Source organism: Nematolebias whitei, chromosome 12, assembly GCF_014905685.2.
Source record: "Nematolebias whitei isolate Nwh7 chromosome 12, NemWhi1, whole genome shotgun sequence".
Classification (NCBI taxonomy): domain Eukaryota; kingdom Metazoa; phylum Chordata; class Actinopteri; order Cyprinodontiformes; family Rivulidae; genus Nematolebias; species Nematolebias whitei.
In genome coordinates, this window is record NC_056509.1 from 32,119,959 (window position 1) to 32,137,281 (window position 17,323).

At 39.6% G+C, this 17,323-nt stretch overlaps 2 protein-coding genes across 3 annotated transcripts; one reads left to right on the forward strand and one right to left on the reverse strand.

The window, feature by feature from the left end:
* The first annotated feature begins 448 nt into the window (after positions 1–448).
* Positions 449–5,553, forward strand: nme6 (NME/NM23 nucleoside diphosphate kinase 6). 2 transcript variants are annotated; one of them, XM_037685430.1, is made up of 6 exons: positions 449–540; positions 642–737; positions 1,721–1,823; positions 2,279–2,318; positions 2,778–2,938; positions 4,921–5,553. In XM_037685430.1, exons 2-6 carry the CDS (start codon positions 645–647, stop codon positions 5,070–5,072), a joined length of 549 nt encoding a protein of 182 aa, XP_037541358.1. In that variant the 5' UTR covers positions 449–540; positions 642–644; the 3' UTR covers positions 5,073–5,553. The 2 variants fall into 2 exon arrangements, with proteins under 2 accessions (XP_037541358.1, XP_037541359.1); XM_037685431.1 differs by lacking the exons at positions 449–540; positions 642–737 and adding an exon at positions 1,173–1,293.
* On the reverse strand, positions 5,102–8,524 carry baalcb (BAALC binder of MAP3K1 and KLF4 b; the record flags this gene model as incomplete). The annotated part of the gene is made up of 4 exons (XM_037685143.1): positions 8,307–8,524; positions 5,934–6,130; positions 5,704–5,843; positions 5,102–5,123 (listed from the first exon to the last, which is right to left on the reverse strand). Coding segments are annotated over exons 1-4 (540 nt in total), but the record flags the coding sequence as incomplete, so codon positions are not given.
* Between the last annotated feature and the right edge of the window lie 8,799 nt (positions 8,525–17,323).

Sequence of the window (17,323 nt, forward strand, 5' to 3'; positions counted from 1 at the left end):
CATTACGCAGGTAGCTGGGGAAAACATCATGTGGCATCACAGGTGGTTTAAAAGCCAAAGGATAGTTTAGACTTGTTTAGGCTAAATTGGACTTACCCTGAGAATCACAACTAACAGCAAAAATGAAAATATGAACTATTATTGGAAATACAAGTGTTTTAAAAGATAAAGTCAAAACTGTTTACTACAGTATATGATTCATATGGGGTTCATATAGGACTGAAAATTCGCATGTTCGGTTGCAGGGGGGGACTGATTTTATAGACGTACTGAACGGAATTGATCAGAGCAGCTGTATATTCCGTTTTAATGTATTGTCTTCATTTTATGCTTAAAGTACACAATTATATAAACAAGATTAGGCATTTATTGAGCGCCATTTTTAGAGTTTAAAGCGGACGGATAAACTGACGTCACCGGCTGCCGTAAACTGTTACAAACTGACGTCTTCCGGGTATCGGCGCAACAAAATGATCGCGTAACGACGAGTACTTTGTAGTCCACGGAATCTGACTTGATGGTCGAAAGACTTTGTTTTTTGTGAGTGTTATAATGGGTTGACCTTAAAATTCCTCTCCGGCTGTGTTGTTACTGAAGAAGGTGCAACTGTTGTTTTTGTTACAGTTGTGGTTTGTGTTCAGGAAATGTTGCTGACGAAGGTCCGCCTGTCCAAAGCGCTGCAGCTCACCCTGGCGGTCATCAAACCGGATGCTGTGGCTCATCCTGTAATGTTGGAGGTGAGCCCTCTCTGTCGTTCACTTCACTAAACGAAGTTGGACGCGCGCACATGTAAACATTTAGATCATTTACTGTTCAGTTCACCATGCAGCTGCAGGAACAAGAAAACACACAAGATCAACTGTCTCAGAACAGCTGATGTCATGTATAAAGATCAACTGTGAACAGTAATTTGTGCATCAACACCTAATTACACAAATATACAACAACTAACAAATATAGCACCCATGTAGTTAAATTATAATAACATATTCAGCTTTGTTTGTTCAACCTGTTCTTTGTTAGTCCTCCACAAACTGATATATTAAAGATATGTGGAAAATTTGCTGCATGGGGATATTTTTCTGCAACTCAATATTGGAACCGCAATAATAAAATCTATAAAACGCCTGATTCTTGAAGACTTTATCCTTCTCTTTACCTTTAGGTTCAAAGCAGTGGATATTTGTGCCCTGCCACCATGAGAGAGTGGTGATCATCCCTGGGTGTCTGTCAGCAAACAACTCATTGATCAGTGGAGGGATTTTAATGAAATTCTCAAAGTATTTATTGGATGTACGACTACTGTATCTTTGGAGTTAACTCATCTCAAGATGGCTGCTGCATCTACTCAACAGTAGAAAATACAAAAATTGCTACAACTCAATTAGTTTTGCAGCTATTGAGCTAAGATTTGGTGTGGTAGTAGCTGAGAGTGCTAACTGACACATAAGATCTCTGAAACTTTGGCATGTAAGACAGCGGGGTGTATGCATTCTTTCAAGGAATGCTTGTTTTATTTGATAGGACTTGATCTCGTTGGTAGATTCATGAAAAAGAGACGTTAAATGCATACAAACGAAGTCAATCACAGAATAGTCAGTGGAAGGTAAATCTGTGCTCATCATGTTATCTGAGTTTTTGTTGTGTAATGTTATTTGGATATAATAACTTGCAGATTATTAAAACATGACAAATGGTTTCTTTCTTTTTTTTTTTTCAGGCTATTCAACAAAAAATTCTGGACCACAACTTTGTTATAGTCAGATGTAAAGACCTGGTGTGGACGAGACGGGACTCGGAGAGGTTTTATGCTGAACATTCAGGTTTGAACCCAAATATTCATGATCAAATCAGACTAAATGTATCAAACTGTGCTGTAGTTCTTCATGAAATACAGAATTACAGACAGCAGCTTATTTTAGCTACTATAAAGCATACTGTACTATACTAATGCACAACATGTATGAAGGGTAGAGTTACAACAATTATACTTTGTGTTTACTCTTTGTAAAAGTACAAAATAAACTCTGGATAAAAAAAATTAACAATTATAACAAATATCCAGGAAGTTTCAGCACATACAAAAAAAAAGAAACTGTCCAGATGACCTGACTGAAAAATGTTGGATTGTATACCTGGATTATTGAACATGGACTTTGTTGTTATCCAGGAAGTTCCTAAATTACATAAAAGAAAACATGTTTGATATTTTCATTTTAATTTGTGTTTGAAATAGTTCAATGTCCATACATCCATTTTTTTTTTTTTTTATTCGCAGGGCGATTCTTCTATCAAAGACTTGTTGAATTCATGTCAAGGTAAACCTCCCAAGTCACAGATAATCAAATATCAGAGACTTCTAGAATAATATAAAGTTCTCAAAAAGCAAGAAAACATAAGATTACATTTAAACAACCAGCACAAAAATTTGTGGATGATCTAATTTTCTGGAACTTGAAATTTATCAGAGCCTGCCTTGTTTAACGCAACATCCTAGTAGATTGCCTAAAAAAAAAAAACGTAGCTCGCTCCTTCAGGAGAGAAGTTGCCACGGCAACCATCCTTTTTCCGTGTGTCTGGAAACTGTTATTGGGAACGTGCTAAACATCCTCAGTTCAGATAAAAATGATAGCTGCATCTGTAGAGGTTTTATTTCTGATGGAAATCTGTTCAGGAAAACTTGTGAATAGATCAGGTTTATAAGAAAAATCTATTTTTTAAGCTCTTTTTTAAAATCAAGAACCCATTCAGTGTTTTTCTGTGACATTTTTTCCCAGCGGTCCTATGCGAGCGTACATTTTAGCCAGAGAGGATGCGATACGTCACTGGAGGGAACAGATGGGACCAACCAAAGTGTTTCGGGCCCGATACACGGACCCCGCTTCCCTCAGGGCGCAGTTTGGGCTCACAGACACGAGGAACACAACTCACGGCTCAGGTAACAATAAATCCAGACGTACAAATGATTTGGCATTATATTATTATTTTAAAGATGGGAGATCTTCTATTTTAGTGTTAAATAACATATTGCCCTCCGCTTTACAAACTAAAGTTTTAAACAAAGATCTCTCGCGATCTGTCAGTGCTTGGAGTACGATACTTGACCTTAGTAAACACAAAAATAGCTACAAGTCAGACACTCTTACTTACTTTATTGTCATTGCCATAATCACAACAGTTATGGATACAGTAGCAACAAAATTCTGATGGAGTATCATACACCTACACAGTAATAAATTAGCACATAGTGGTGCGAAAGAACTTTGCAAGGTTCTTAAGATCAGTGTCAACACAGATAATAATACAGCATCTATGGCAGGACAGAAGGAGAACTGTAAACAGATGTTGAAGGGTTAGTACCGGTAGTTGGTTGCTGCAGCAATGAAATATCCATTTCACATTGTCATGATGACATTTGAGATGTAAGGATAATGGGTGAGGTCACAGAGAGAGTCTCACAGCCTCTGGGTACAGACTGAGCCATTCTGGTGCTTCTGGCACCTATGGACCGGTACCTTCTGCCTGAGGGTAACGGCTGGAAGGCCATGTGCAGGATGGTACCTGTCCCGCAGGATGTTGTTGACTCGTCTCAGACAGCGCGTTGTATAGATAGTTCTGATCTCCGGGAGGGTCATCCTGATGATCTTCCCAGCTGTTTTAACCACCCGCTGGTTCGTCTAGGGGTTGAATAGACTAGTCGACTCTAGGACATCTCGCAAGTTTTTGAATTTCACGTCGACTAGTCGCAGTCGGTGATTGTGTCACGGCCGCTGGCTACAAAACAGATTCTTCCAAGCAGGTAGGAGGAGAGGAGCAGGCCAAGTCTTCCCAAACAGGTAGAAATTCATCAACAGTGTGGACGTTTTTCACTAAAGATGATGTTTTTAGTTTCATTTTAGTTTAATCCACTGTGGGATCCCACCACGCCCGCCTCCTGTTTTTAGTTTAATTCTATTTAATCCACTAAATAAAGTTAAAAAACCAGGGGAGCGCTCCACCGGTCCACCACCGCGCAGCACTGTTGCGCTGGTTTATTTATTTTAACTTCTGCAGCTTAATAATAGTTTTGGTTTTCCTGAGACTTATTTGCAGGATGATAAATGGTAGGAACATAAATATACGCTCCCTGTGTTTTGTTGTTCTTTTATTTGGTAAATAATAAATGACTTCTTTTTTTTAGCGTCTTGAGCTATGACGTCATCAACTAGTCGACTCAACGATCATCATGTTAATGTCGACTTTAACAAATACGTAGTCGTTCGACCCCTGCGCCTTAGTGCAGCTGGAGAACCACACTAGGAATCCTCAGGTTAATACACTTCCAGTAGCAGTTATACACGTTGATCATAAGCTGCTGAGGAATTTTGGCCCGTTTCAGTTTCCTCAGAAAGAGAAGACGCTGCTGGGCCTTTCTGATGGCTGAGGTGATGCTACTGCCCCCCAGGTCAGATTCTCTGTCACCGTCACCTACACAAAAATTAGAATTTTGTGACCCTCAGATTTTATAGATATTGAGCTGAAATTAGAGCGAACAGCTTGCATGAATTCTTTGTTTAAAACTTTGGCATTAATTATGTATTTTAGCAAAATCTCATGAACCAGAGCATTTATTTTAATGAAACCCTCAGAAAATATGAATCTGTTGTTCTTCTAGAACTGATTTTTTTTTTTTTTTTTGAGAACCAAATTCAAGATGGCTACCGCATGGAATTGATCTTGAAAGGCAAACAGTGGCTGCAGTGTAATTAGTGATGTCAGTGGACCTTAAGAAAAGCAGCATTTGATGTTGCAAAGTGAGAAAGTGGGGGTCCAAACACTTTAGGCTTTTTTGTACTTCTCCCATCAGCAATTTTTTTTTACAGCTGGCATATTGCAGATTATCAGTTTACGTTTGAGTTAATCTGAAATGGTGTCCTTCAGATTCTTCAGAGTCGGCTCGAAGAGAAATCAGTTTCTTCTTCCCGGATTTCAATGTGGAGGAGTGGCTGGAGAAGGAGGAGCCGTTGTTCCGGTCGAGACAGATCTGCTACGACCCCCAAAAACACATCCACACACTTTCATCACCAAGCTGACCCCAGAACAGTTTTACCTCTGTTCTACAGCCCGAGGTCAAGATGAGGTCCAAGACCGTTCAGGTTTCAGAAATGAGTCTGCCTGTTGTTTCACGCTTAAACCACGTGTGTGTCATGGAAGCAGATCTTACTTGAGCATTTGGCATGGAATAATTCACAGCAGAAACCATAAATAGTTTAATTTATTAAAAACAAAAAAACAGACACATCTCACACGCTCAGGTTTATCTGTAAAGGCTGCACTCATCAGTTCCAGCTTCTTGTGTTGTTCAGTTAACACAAGTCGTGTCTCGACGCCAAACATTGAGACGAACAAGTTGAATATTCACAACTTTACACGTGTACCTGCGCTCAGAAGCATCTTAAAATAGTTTTTATTTTGAAACACCCTGTCTGCTGCAAAGATTTTATTTTGATTTGAACACAAAATACTTTTAAATGTGAATCTTTTTACGATGCTAAAGTACAATAAAATACACGAAACCGACCAGTTTAACGTGATCTTTGTTTACAGTCTCCACATGTTCCCGTGCGTCCGTCGACCAGCAGAACACAAAGATTCCTCCAGCAAAGCACTTGTGGTTTCTCACCGGACTCCTTCCGGTCTCAGGCGTTCTGTGTGGCCGCCTGTTTTAAAGTCTCCACGGGTTTCATAACCTCGTAGGTGGTGAGGGACTTCTTAACTTTGCCGTTTTTGTCCACCTGATGGATGCTCTGTGTTACGGTAATGGTCACCTGCTTGGTGGACATCCTGTTGTCCTGCCATTTTGTCTGTTAACGGAAAAAGACGAGTTAGGAGCAACGGCACGCGGTAGAAGTAGTTTAGCGAGAGCAAAGAGGCGTTTAATAAGGACGACCTACTATTTCTTCGGTGTGCAGAACACTTGTTCGCTGCACCGTGGTGCCCGACGACGGCGACACGTCCTTCTGCGGAGAGGACAGGATGGACGGCGGGCTGCTGGGCTTCACGTCACTCAGACTGGCTTCAGACACGGCCGAGCAAACCTTCAGGTACGCCTGAGCGGGAGGAGGAAGGCCATCTTCGAAGAAATCTGGAACTTTAACGAAGGGAAAACAAACTTTTAGACTTCTTCACTGAGACTATAAAAAACGTGAAAGTCTTCAACGCAGAATGTGTCCAGTACATCTGAGCATCTCTGTGACCAGACAACACTAACGATTGCTTTATTTCACAGAGACATGTATCGGTAGTACATTTATAAAGCAATGCTATTCAAGAAAAATGAACGGGACAATCCATTTAGAGCATATAAAATGCTAATGTGGGTGGAAGCTTTACAATTAATAGATTTCAGAGCTCTACGGGAAATTGCATCTACAGCCATTCAAGCACTGTGGAAGCACGCATGTGTTTGACAACACTAGATTTAGAGAAGCTGCAATGATCCCAGTTTTACTCAAAATGGTTGAAATAGCAATACAAACGCTGACTTTGTTCTCTTGTTTCTTTTACCTGGAAAAGAGAAGAGGCATTTCAAGATATTTCCACTGAAAGAGACCCAGTCTGAAACTTGCACTGACTTAACCGCTTAAAAAAAAAAGCATTGGCTTTAATTTGAGAGGCTCTACACATGTTCAAACATGTGGTTCTTTAATCACATCTCATTTTTAAAAACCAGATTGTTTGGAAGTGGAGTTTAGGGGAAAATATGAATAATTATGGTCTTACCTGTTGTAGATGGTTCTTTGATCAACCTTGCGCTAACGGTTCATTTCAGTGAAGTCAAGCCTACGGTGGATTGCTGCCAATTTAAAACAACTCCACTCCCAAAATATTGTAGCTGTTTATGCAAACATCTTTCTTCTGCCCTCAGTTCTACAATCTTCTTGGTGTCAGTCTCTGCTCCTCTGGGGCCGATATGCTGAATGTTTCAGTTCAACAACACTGTTTTTAATAAATGGGTCATTAACGGGGGCTTTTGCAGAACTCGAGAAGATGCCAAAGTCATTAAACCGTTTGAATCAGGTGGGTTGGAGTGAGGAACCAACTAAAACTTGTTGACCAGTTCGACACCTCTGGATGCATCATGTCCAGTATGTCTGATTATTGTTAGCACACCAGTAGCACGTGGAAGGTTTACAGAGTTAAAACATGAAAACATTTGTTGCGTGGTACTTAAAGATGAATAAAACAAAAAGCTACATGGAAACTCTGAAATTCAAAATGTTCTGATAATGTGCTGAAATGTTATTTTCTGTGAATATGCAGAATAAATGCTGAGAGACCATGAAATCTGTTGATGAATTGTTCAAAAAGATCAGAACAAAAGCTAAATACATAACAGCAAAACAGTAGCTAAATTTAGCAAACCAGTAGCTAAAACTTTAAATTATCAAAACATTATAAAAGCTAGGATTAGCTAATAGCTAAAATAATACATTTTCAAAGCAGGTGCCAAAAGGGACAATTAGCAAAATTGTAGCTAAAACCTAAAAATAGCACTAGAGTAGCCAAAGGGATCAGTAGAACAGTAGCTAAAAGTTAAAACTGAAGCTAGCATGCTGAAGTAGACTTCAGTTTTTTTTTGTTTAAATAAAAAACAGAAATAAATATATTACAAAATCCAAAAAGTCCTGCTGACTCATCATTCACACTATTAGAACAAAACACGCACAGAAGCTTTTGTGAATGATCAAATGTATGTAAAAGGACATAAAAAGCCTTTTTTTTTAAATATTCTAACTTTATTACTAATTGCCACTTGAATGTGGAGCCTCTTTGACCACTGCTCATTCATTTGCTAAACTGTGGGTCCGTTTCACATTTTTGTTGAGAAGCTGATCTCAGTTCGTCTTCACGGTTACGTCAAGGCTCCTCTACCTTCATTCAGCTTCGGTTGCCATGAGAGCAAAGTCCTTTCTTAGCGTCGTGGCTTTTGAAGCAGCCTAATTTCCCTTTAACTGATTCATCTGAAGACGTGTGGCTTCAAAGTAAATACAATCGCACTTCAGAACAAAAAAAAAGACTTAATTAACAAAATAAAGCATGGAGATTATGTAGTGTCAGATTTTCCTTATGTGTCATGTATGAGACACTCCGTCCTTGGCCGTGGTACGTTTTCATCTTTCATTCAGTCTTTTCTTTTCTCACAGTGTTCTCAGTTAAAATCAGCTGCGTTAAGCTAATGACAGCAATAAAATGATGGTTAATCCTCGTTTTTCTAAGGAGAAGGAACAACTAGCCACTCACTACATTCAACCCCGTCATCTTACCGGGGCTGATTGTTTTCTCAGAAGCGAAGCCGATCTCAGAGTTGTCAAAGGGGATGTTTTGGATGGATGACAGGGGGATGTCGGTGTCGGTGCTCGTCAGCCACGTGGACTCCGTCTCTTTGGTCCAGCTCTCCAGGTAACGAGGCTCCAGAGCGTCAGTCCTGCTCCCCCCGCAGCCCATAGCTCTGCCTCTGCAGGACACCGTCACTTCCCGGATGAACTCCTCTTCTACAGATCAAGAACAGATGATGAAACAGCTGGCTTTAATTTCAACCAATCATCTTGTTGTAGATGACATGACAACTACAATTACACATTTACTGCTCAAAATGTACAACACAAATGTCTGACACTTGTGTCTGGAGTCAGAAAGGCTTGACCTATTTAGAACAAATCACTTATCAATAGGTTAACAATACACTTTAACAGGTTTAAATCTGCTTCAAGACAAACGCATAAAAGTTTCTTACCACACAGCTGTAGGAGAAAGTGAGAGCCCCCATGGTTTCCAGAACTTTTGAGACTTTAAAGAGAAGTTTCAGGTGTTTTTCTCCAGGAGTCTGTAAAGACCACATCTTCAATCATTAATTGTTTTGCAGACCCCTGAAATACTGAAACAATAATAAGAAATTTGATTAACTATACTAAAAAGTTTTTTTTGCCCTTCAAGAAAATCCAATTGTCCTCTGTTTTGCGTTACTCTGAGATGCTTTATATATTTAATACCAGAGATAATGTTCCAAACAATTGCCTTTTTTTTGTAGTTTTATCTAAAGATCTTGTCCGTCTTATTAGGTATATGTATATATATATATAACCAGGGCTGTAGCTCCAGGTGTTTTCTGAATAACCTCCGAACTCAAGACAGAAAAGATATTAAACAGATATAATCAAGTTATGAAGTAATATGAAAACAACACAAGTAGAAAAAAAACTTGCTTTTTCTGTACTTTTTACAAGCAGAATCTGTTTCATAATACTTGGCACTGATGAATGTCTATATCTAGCACTAAAGTATTTAGATTTTGTGCATTGTGACCTTATAACACTTGACAGTGTCGCTTATAAAACAAAATCGGTATCGGTCGGAATCGGCAGGTCAGACTTTTTAGGAATCGTGATCGACCAGAAAACTGCAATCGGTGCACCCCTAATTCTTACTCATGGTGTGTAAATCAAGCGTTTAACCCAAGAACACACTGCGAGGGCTGCGTAGAAGGTGGTCGTGTTTTTGAGTGAGGTGTAGGCGAGGTCAAAACAGTCAGAAAATAGAGCCTTGTCCATATAAACAAAAAAAAGTGGTATTTTTGTCATTTCTAAAAAAAAAAAAAAAAATCCATGTAAATACAGCAGTGGGTTTTTGCTGTAGCTTCTCCATAAGAAAACAACAAAACTGAATGTATTTAAGCTGGTCAAGACAAAGGACTTGCACAAACACAGTCTTCCATTGATTTCATTCTTAAATTACTTGGAAAAAAAAACATGTTAAAAAACATATGAGAACATACAATGATGACAATACATAGCACATTATTATTATATATATTTGTTTGGGCTGAGCCCCCCAATGTTAGGGAAACCTAATAACGCCCCTGCTGGGCTCAATGAAGCCGACCAGGCTGCTCTCAGACAGGCCTCCTCTGGATCCGTTTATATCCTGGATCACCCAGATGAGTTCTCCTTCACCCAAGAATTAAAGTAAGGAGTGAACGAGGAGCGTCACTCCGCTGTTTTTGCACAGAAGCGACAGTCAACACGCAGCGACAGCGTCAAATAACAGAAAGGATGAGAGGAACCAGATTCTTACTGATGGAGGTCCGTGGGTCGGTTCTGCTGCTGCTTCCTGCGTGTCTTCTACACACACATGGACAGACTGCTGCTCTATCCGCATGGCTCTTCCAGCTTCCTCTTGAACCTCAATCTTCCATCATGTTGCTTGAAGAAAAGTGCTGCTGGTCCTACGAAGAGATTACATCAGCTGTTGCTAGGTAAATTTAAAATAAACAGCACTAAATTTACAGCCATAGACCTAAAGCATACATCCTTATTTTTGTTCATATATTATACGTCTATAATCATCAACCTGGCATGACGAGAACACACTGCGCATCTTCACTTAACTATGTTGCATTGTATTTTTACTTTCAAACTATTTATTTTCTATAAATTATCAGCCAATGATGACTTTTTTCAGACATAAATATGCTTCAAAGTTTAATAAGCCTAGTAGTTCCCCCCCCATATATGGTTCCCCCGCCACAGCGTCTCCTGGTAATTAAACGCTGCTCGCTCTTCCCGGCTAATAATCAAACGTCCATTGCGCATGCGTACGACCGAACAAAAGCGGCGTTCAATGACCCGAAAAGAAACGTTTACTTGGCCGCTCTGAAGAGTATGGCAAGCCAAAAGTGACACAAATCGCAACTTTTATCACACGTTTGACACACAAAAACCCGCCGTTTCATAAAACGGAGAAAATCCTGCCAGAACACTCGTTTTAACACCTTCTTAACTGTAGAAATACCGACGTTTTTCTAATCATTGAACGCAATTTATTTTTATTTTTTTTACCTGTGTGGCGTTCAAAGACCTGTTAAAACGTCGGTTTTTAATATACAGAACAACTGTCAACTCTTGAAACTGTGCCTGCAGTCAACCTACTTCACATATGGGGAGCGATATTATAGACAGAAACAGGTATTGTTGCCAACCTGTACATGGAGGAGGTAGAAAAGAGAGCCTTGACGTCCTTTTCAGGGACACCACCAAGTCATTGGTTCAGGTATGTTCACTGTAAAAAATATTAGGGTGAACTTAAAAATTTAAGTTCAATTGCTGCCTTAAAAACATAAGTAAACTCAACTTAAGATGAAGCTTTTTTCAACTTAGAAATACAAGTTATAAAAGTTGTCCAATTGATGCTAATTTATTGTTTCAACTCGATACTATTAGTTGAAATGACTCACCATAGAACATTATTGCTTCCAAAAAATTCATTACTCTTGTCAAGGAAACTTAAAATTATATGTTGTAACAACTCGCATAGTTAAGTTATACCAGTTGTCTAATGAATTACAACATGTTGTTTGAACTTGTACTCCCGAGTTAAAACAACTCACAAAGTTATATTATCCATTCAAGAATACTAGCTTTCTCTTGTTAAAGTAGCGTACACTTGTATATCGTTTCAACTTACATTTTACATTCAACTATATTCATATGATTTACCTTTACAAGTTATGTTAACTCATGTTTTTAAGGCAGCAACTGAACTTAAAATTGCAATTTAAGTTAAACATTTTCAAATCTAATCCCCTTTCTCCACTATTAATGGCAAGTTCACGAGTTTCCTTAAAAAAAAAAAATCACAGAATACACTTACAACTCACATGTTCAATAACATTTATTTTCCAGACTTTCTCCATCAAATACAGTTGAGACAAGCCTTAAAACCAGTATAAACCAGAATGTATCTCCAAAACAAAAACGTTAGACCATGTTCAATGGGAACATTCTAACCATATTATGGGGAAATTTTACTGACATAAGTCGAGATCAAACATTTTCGTTTAGAAAGCAGGAATTTAACTCTTTGTTCTCAAAACTTGTAATGCTTGCACTTAAAAGTTCTGCTGTTGGATTGTATACCTGGATTATTGAGCATGGACTTTGTTGTTCCTTGAACTCTTGTCTTTTCTCAACACACAATGTTGTTGTCTAAAATGGTGGGTGGTATGCATTTTTTCATTGAATGCTATATCTTCATTTGTCACAATTTATATTTACGTCAATTGACGACACCTGGGTTAAAATTAAATCTCAGGAAGTCCAACATTTTACTGACCACATCAACTCTGTGGATAAATACATCAAGTTCACATGAGAAAATGTAAAAAAATGGCAGACTGGCTTTCTTGGACTGTGAGGTCTCAGTCTCTGATAGAGGACATTTGCAAACCGAGGTGTACCGCAAACCCACCCACACAGACCAGTATTTGCAGTTTGACTCCCATCACCCTTTGGAGCACAAGTTAGGAGTCATCAGGACTCTGTACCACAGAGCAGACAGCATCCCCACTAACTGGGCCTTCCTGAAAGCAGAGAAGAAACCCAAACAGGACTCCAGTCAGCCATCAGGTGAAAAGGAGGAACCCAGACCCAGACCAGTGGTCATTCCATATGTTGAGGGAGTATCAGAGAAACTGAGACGTTTATTTTCTAAACATAACGTCCCAGTGGCTTTTAAACCCCAAAACACATTACTGCAAAGACTGGTTCATCCCAAAGATCCAGTCCCCCGGCACAAACAGAGTAATGTTGTGTATGCTGTTCAGTGTCAGGAGGGCTGTGATCAGTCTTACATCGGGGAAACAAAACAGCCACTGGCCAAAAGGATGGACCAGCACAGAAGATCAACATCATCAGACCAGGACTCTGCGGTCTACACTCATCTCCAGGCCAGAGGTCACTCTTTCAGGGATGAAGATGTTCACATCCTGGACAGAGAGGAACGATGGTTTGAGAGAGGAGTAAAGGAGGCCATCTTTGTGAAAAGAAATCGTCCATCATTAAACAGGGGTGGAGGCCTCCGGGTTCAACTGTCCCCCTCTTTCAATGCTGTGATTGCTAGTATCACTCAGCCCTCTGTGAACAGTAAACAGCCATCAGGTGCTAATGATCCATTGTTAGGCTGATGGTCCTTCTTGAGCATGTGATCAGTTGGTTTTGGTTGTCAGCAGCAAAACTGGTTGATCCACTCTGAGACGGTGCTATTTAAGAGACTGAGCTGAATACAGCGCCTCAGACTGAGGAAGTCTTTTGGATGAGAGACGAAACGTTTCTACATTTTTTTGTTTGTTTTGTTTTTTGAATGTCCAGAGGACCAGATTTAACTTTTTTTTAGATTTTTCTACCTGGATTCTTGAACATGAATCAGGATGTTTTTTAATATAGCTTTATGACATCTATCTTTGGGACCCCCGAAGAGGGAACAGCCGAAAAGAAAAGGAGGAGAAAGACGTTCTGTATATTTACTTAATGTAACTTGTTTACCTGGCGAACAGAAAAATATATAATAATAATAACTCTCTGTTTACCCCCCCCCCCACACACACACAATTATGCAGTAGAATTTCTGCCCCTGCTTCCTCACTCCATTCCATTTAAAGTGTCATTAGCCAAACACAACTGAGAACATCCTGATGCATGCTCAATAATCCAGGTAGAAAAATCTAAAAAAGTTAAGTCTGGTCCTCTGGACATTCAAAAAAACAACAAAGAGAGAAAAAAAAAACTGAGAACACACATCCATTACGCAGACACTCATTCACAAAAGGTGACTGGGGCCAGTAACAGAGGCAAAATTCAAACAGCTGTTGTTCGCAAGGTTCTGGATTACACTCTGCATGGATGTGGTCTTCAATGGCGAGTCTCTCGTGCACTGAAGCCACTGCTACTGATGAGCGGAGTGAAATGTACTGGGCAAGTGGATATTAGAATCAAATAGGCAAAGAATTGTGTTTTGAACTTGATAAGAATGATTTGCATCCAGAAGCTGCCACCATTTCTCCTCGATACCTACTGTTATTAGCATGTTTCAACAGTAAATTTATAAGGTTATATGATTTCATTTATCTATTTATTTATACTACATATCACCCCAGAAACCATCTTAGCACCATCAAACTGGTTGGCCCAATATGTGAAGGTGCTATTTATAAGAGTGAGTTTGCTGTGGCTCCTCGGACTGATGAAGTAGATTTCAACATTTCAACAAAAAGAAACCGTCCAGAGGACCTGACTTAACTGTGTTGGATTTATTACCTGGATTATTGAGCATGAACTTTGATACATGCCACTTTGTTGCCATACTTTACTTACACATGGACGCTAAAAGGTTAGCCAACAAATCATAATACTGAGTGAGAGTGTCAGGGGTCGGTTTCGTATAAACCTTAGTGTTGAGGCTTCCATCTTTTTTCCATGTCCACCAAACAGTCCACAAATGTCAGCTTGCATCCTCTCCGGTCAACTTGATGTTGTCCACAGAGCAGATGAATCCGGTGAACGCTTCCGCTTCTTTCACTTGAATTTGAATCCAAGTGTCATCCTCATATCTGAACCATTTCTCTTGTGAGCCAGGCATACAGAGACCATGATCACCATCACTAGACAAAGCGTTGTGTCATCTTTTCATCCACAAATCAAGTTTAAAGGTTATACAAGGTCTTTGCTTGTCCAGGCCATTACCACAGATTGTCTGCAGGCAAATCCAGCATATTCCTTAGAATCCTTCCTTACATAGATAACTTTTACTAACTGGCATTTTTGCCCACAGGTGGAGATTATTTAACTAATTAAGTTACTTTTTTTATTTTTTTCCTCCACCACTGAGTATTTGTTTGATTTTACACAAAGTCTTAGTTGGGGCTGGTTGTGGGAGATGAAGGTAAGATGAGGTAATTATTAGACTGAGACAACCTCAACCTGCAGCTCAAATAAAAGAAACCAATTAATTAATCAAACAAGTGTTTTAAACTGTTGCTGCTAGTGGTTAGATATGAAGTCAGTACTTATTTTTCCTCGCACACCGTCTCTGTAACTTTGCTTTTGTTCAATAAAATATGACAGCGTGTAATTAGAAACGGACTTTAAGCCCTGATCATTTTGTATTATTCATGACAATCAGTGCTATGACCAGTAGGGGACACCCAGAGTCCACTTCTTTGAAACAGGGCTGGCAAATCCACTGTTCAATCCATTTCTCTGACCTGAATTATCTTGGTCAGACTGAATGTCTTCTCAGCCGAAGAGTACTGCCAAGAAATTGAAGCTCTTTTTTTTTTTTTGGCATAGAAATCTAGTTTACTCAAAGCCACACAAGAACAATGAAAACATTTGTGTTTTGGATTCAAATTCATTAAAACGTCTGGTGCAAGAATGGGAAAATGAGCAAACAATGGTAGTTTATTTTGGCAAATTGCACCCACGAAGAGCACACAGGAAACAATTCCGCATTTTCCCGCCGTCACATGTCATCACATCTGCAAAGAGAGCTTCCTAAAGCCCTTTTAGCATTTTGAAACTCAAGTGCCAACATCCAGTGGCATCATTCTGATCAACACAAAGAAGCTGCTTTTGCCTCCAAACTGGATTTTATTGATTGCGTGTGAAGTTTTTCATTTGGCCACAAAGTGCACATTCATCACAGTTTTCTGTTGTAGTCGGTGGGATTTCCTCCCCTTTACTGAAGGAACAATAAACAGCGTCCTCCTTTAGAGTCACTGCCTTGACAGAGAGGCTCGGTCTGCTAAATCAGGGCCATTTATTTCTGATGCGAAGCTCCTAACAAAACCTTGGCCTGTGCGCTCTCAGACCGTTCTTGTCGCCGAGTAATGAGAGATTTAACGTGAAACAGTGACCACTTTGAATAAGTGAACATGCATCATTTCTTTAATGAAGTTTGTCAAATTTTTGGATTATCTCGATGCACAACATTTTTAATTGCAATAGAAAACATGTAATTTACTAACTCAGGTAATATAAAAGGGACAGCGCTGTTTTCTTTAACAATGTGCAGGATTTGCCTTCCTGCCTGACGCACCAGTGAATTATTCGCCAGATGGGACTGAAAAGAACAGAGTAGACCATGTTTCATCCACTTTACTGAGGAAACAAACCAGTAATTTCCATTTAAATACAAATTTGACAAATATTTATTGCAGATCTGGGAGGCTCCTGAGCTGAATCACATCTCTATGACTTCCTGTGCTCCCCCAGTCCTCCATCACCTGACTGATGAATCTTGCTGCTGTGGACAGTTAGATCAATATGAGCCTGGACAGCTTTGATTTGTATGTCTTGACTTCATGTCCTATTGGAGCATTGCTCAATAGGCCTGTCTTCCCATTATCTTGGCGATTAATGTGGCACTTGGCCAAACGGGACACTGGAGTGAACCGTGGTTCGTCACAAAGCTCTCAGCCGGTTCAGCAGCCCGCAGAGATCCACGTCAACTAAAAACATCCTGAAAGCAACATTCGTTTATTCGCAGGTCACTGACAATCTTTTCATCTACCTAATACACCTGCTTGTTTTTATTCATGGATGATGGTGCTTGTCTCCAGTGTTCATTGGGTGCGGGGGGGGGGGGGGTTGCATCTATAGGAACAGTGTCACAGTCTCACTCACAATTTAACCTAACATGCATGTTTTTGGACTCCAAAATACACAGAAAATTGGGTCAAATGCAAAGTCCAAACAGAAACAAGTTTCAAACCCAGGATCTTCTTGCTGAGAGGGAACCAGCTGTTTAATGGACTGTATTTATATGGTGCTTCTCTTTTTACTGACCACACAAAGCATGTTTACAAAGCTACAGACTTCCTCACTGATTGGCATTCTTGGGGCCACATAATGTTGATCTAATGTTGCACCAAAGGACGTTTTAGCATCCAGTGTAGGAAGGCAGAACTGAACTACCAACCTTTTTACAACAACCACTCCTCCTCCTGAACCATATTTACCACCTTTCAACTCCCCCAAACCCATATTCTTCTGCACTAACAATTTCAAATGATAAGAGTCCTTTAAAAATAAAGTGCAGATGACAAATCAAGACAAATTGGAGAGCTTGCGATTATTTTGTCCACAGTGTAAAATGAAGTAGTTTTATAATACCGTAATTTCCGGACTATAAGCTGCTACTTTATTCACATGCTTTGAACACCGTGGCTTATTCAGTACTGCGGCTAATTTATTCATTCAACCTTAATTTATGATTTTTTTGCTGGACTAACGAGCTTCATGCCACCAAAACATTTAGCCTCGTCACACCCAGACGCTCACATAGCTACACATCTCTCTTGGGGGTGCTTGTGAGTCATTGAGACTACCTGTATAAGTAAAGTTAAAAAAAAACTGACCAATGAAATTACCGAACAAGTCACAGTGGACCAGTGAAACTTGGTCTCCTTTAGTGGTTTTAGTGCACAGGAGGAATGAAGGTAGTGATCAAC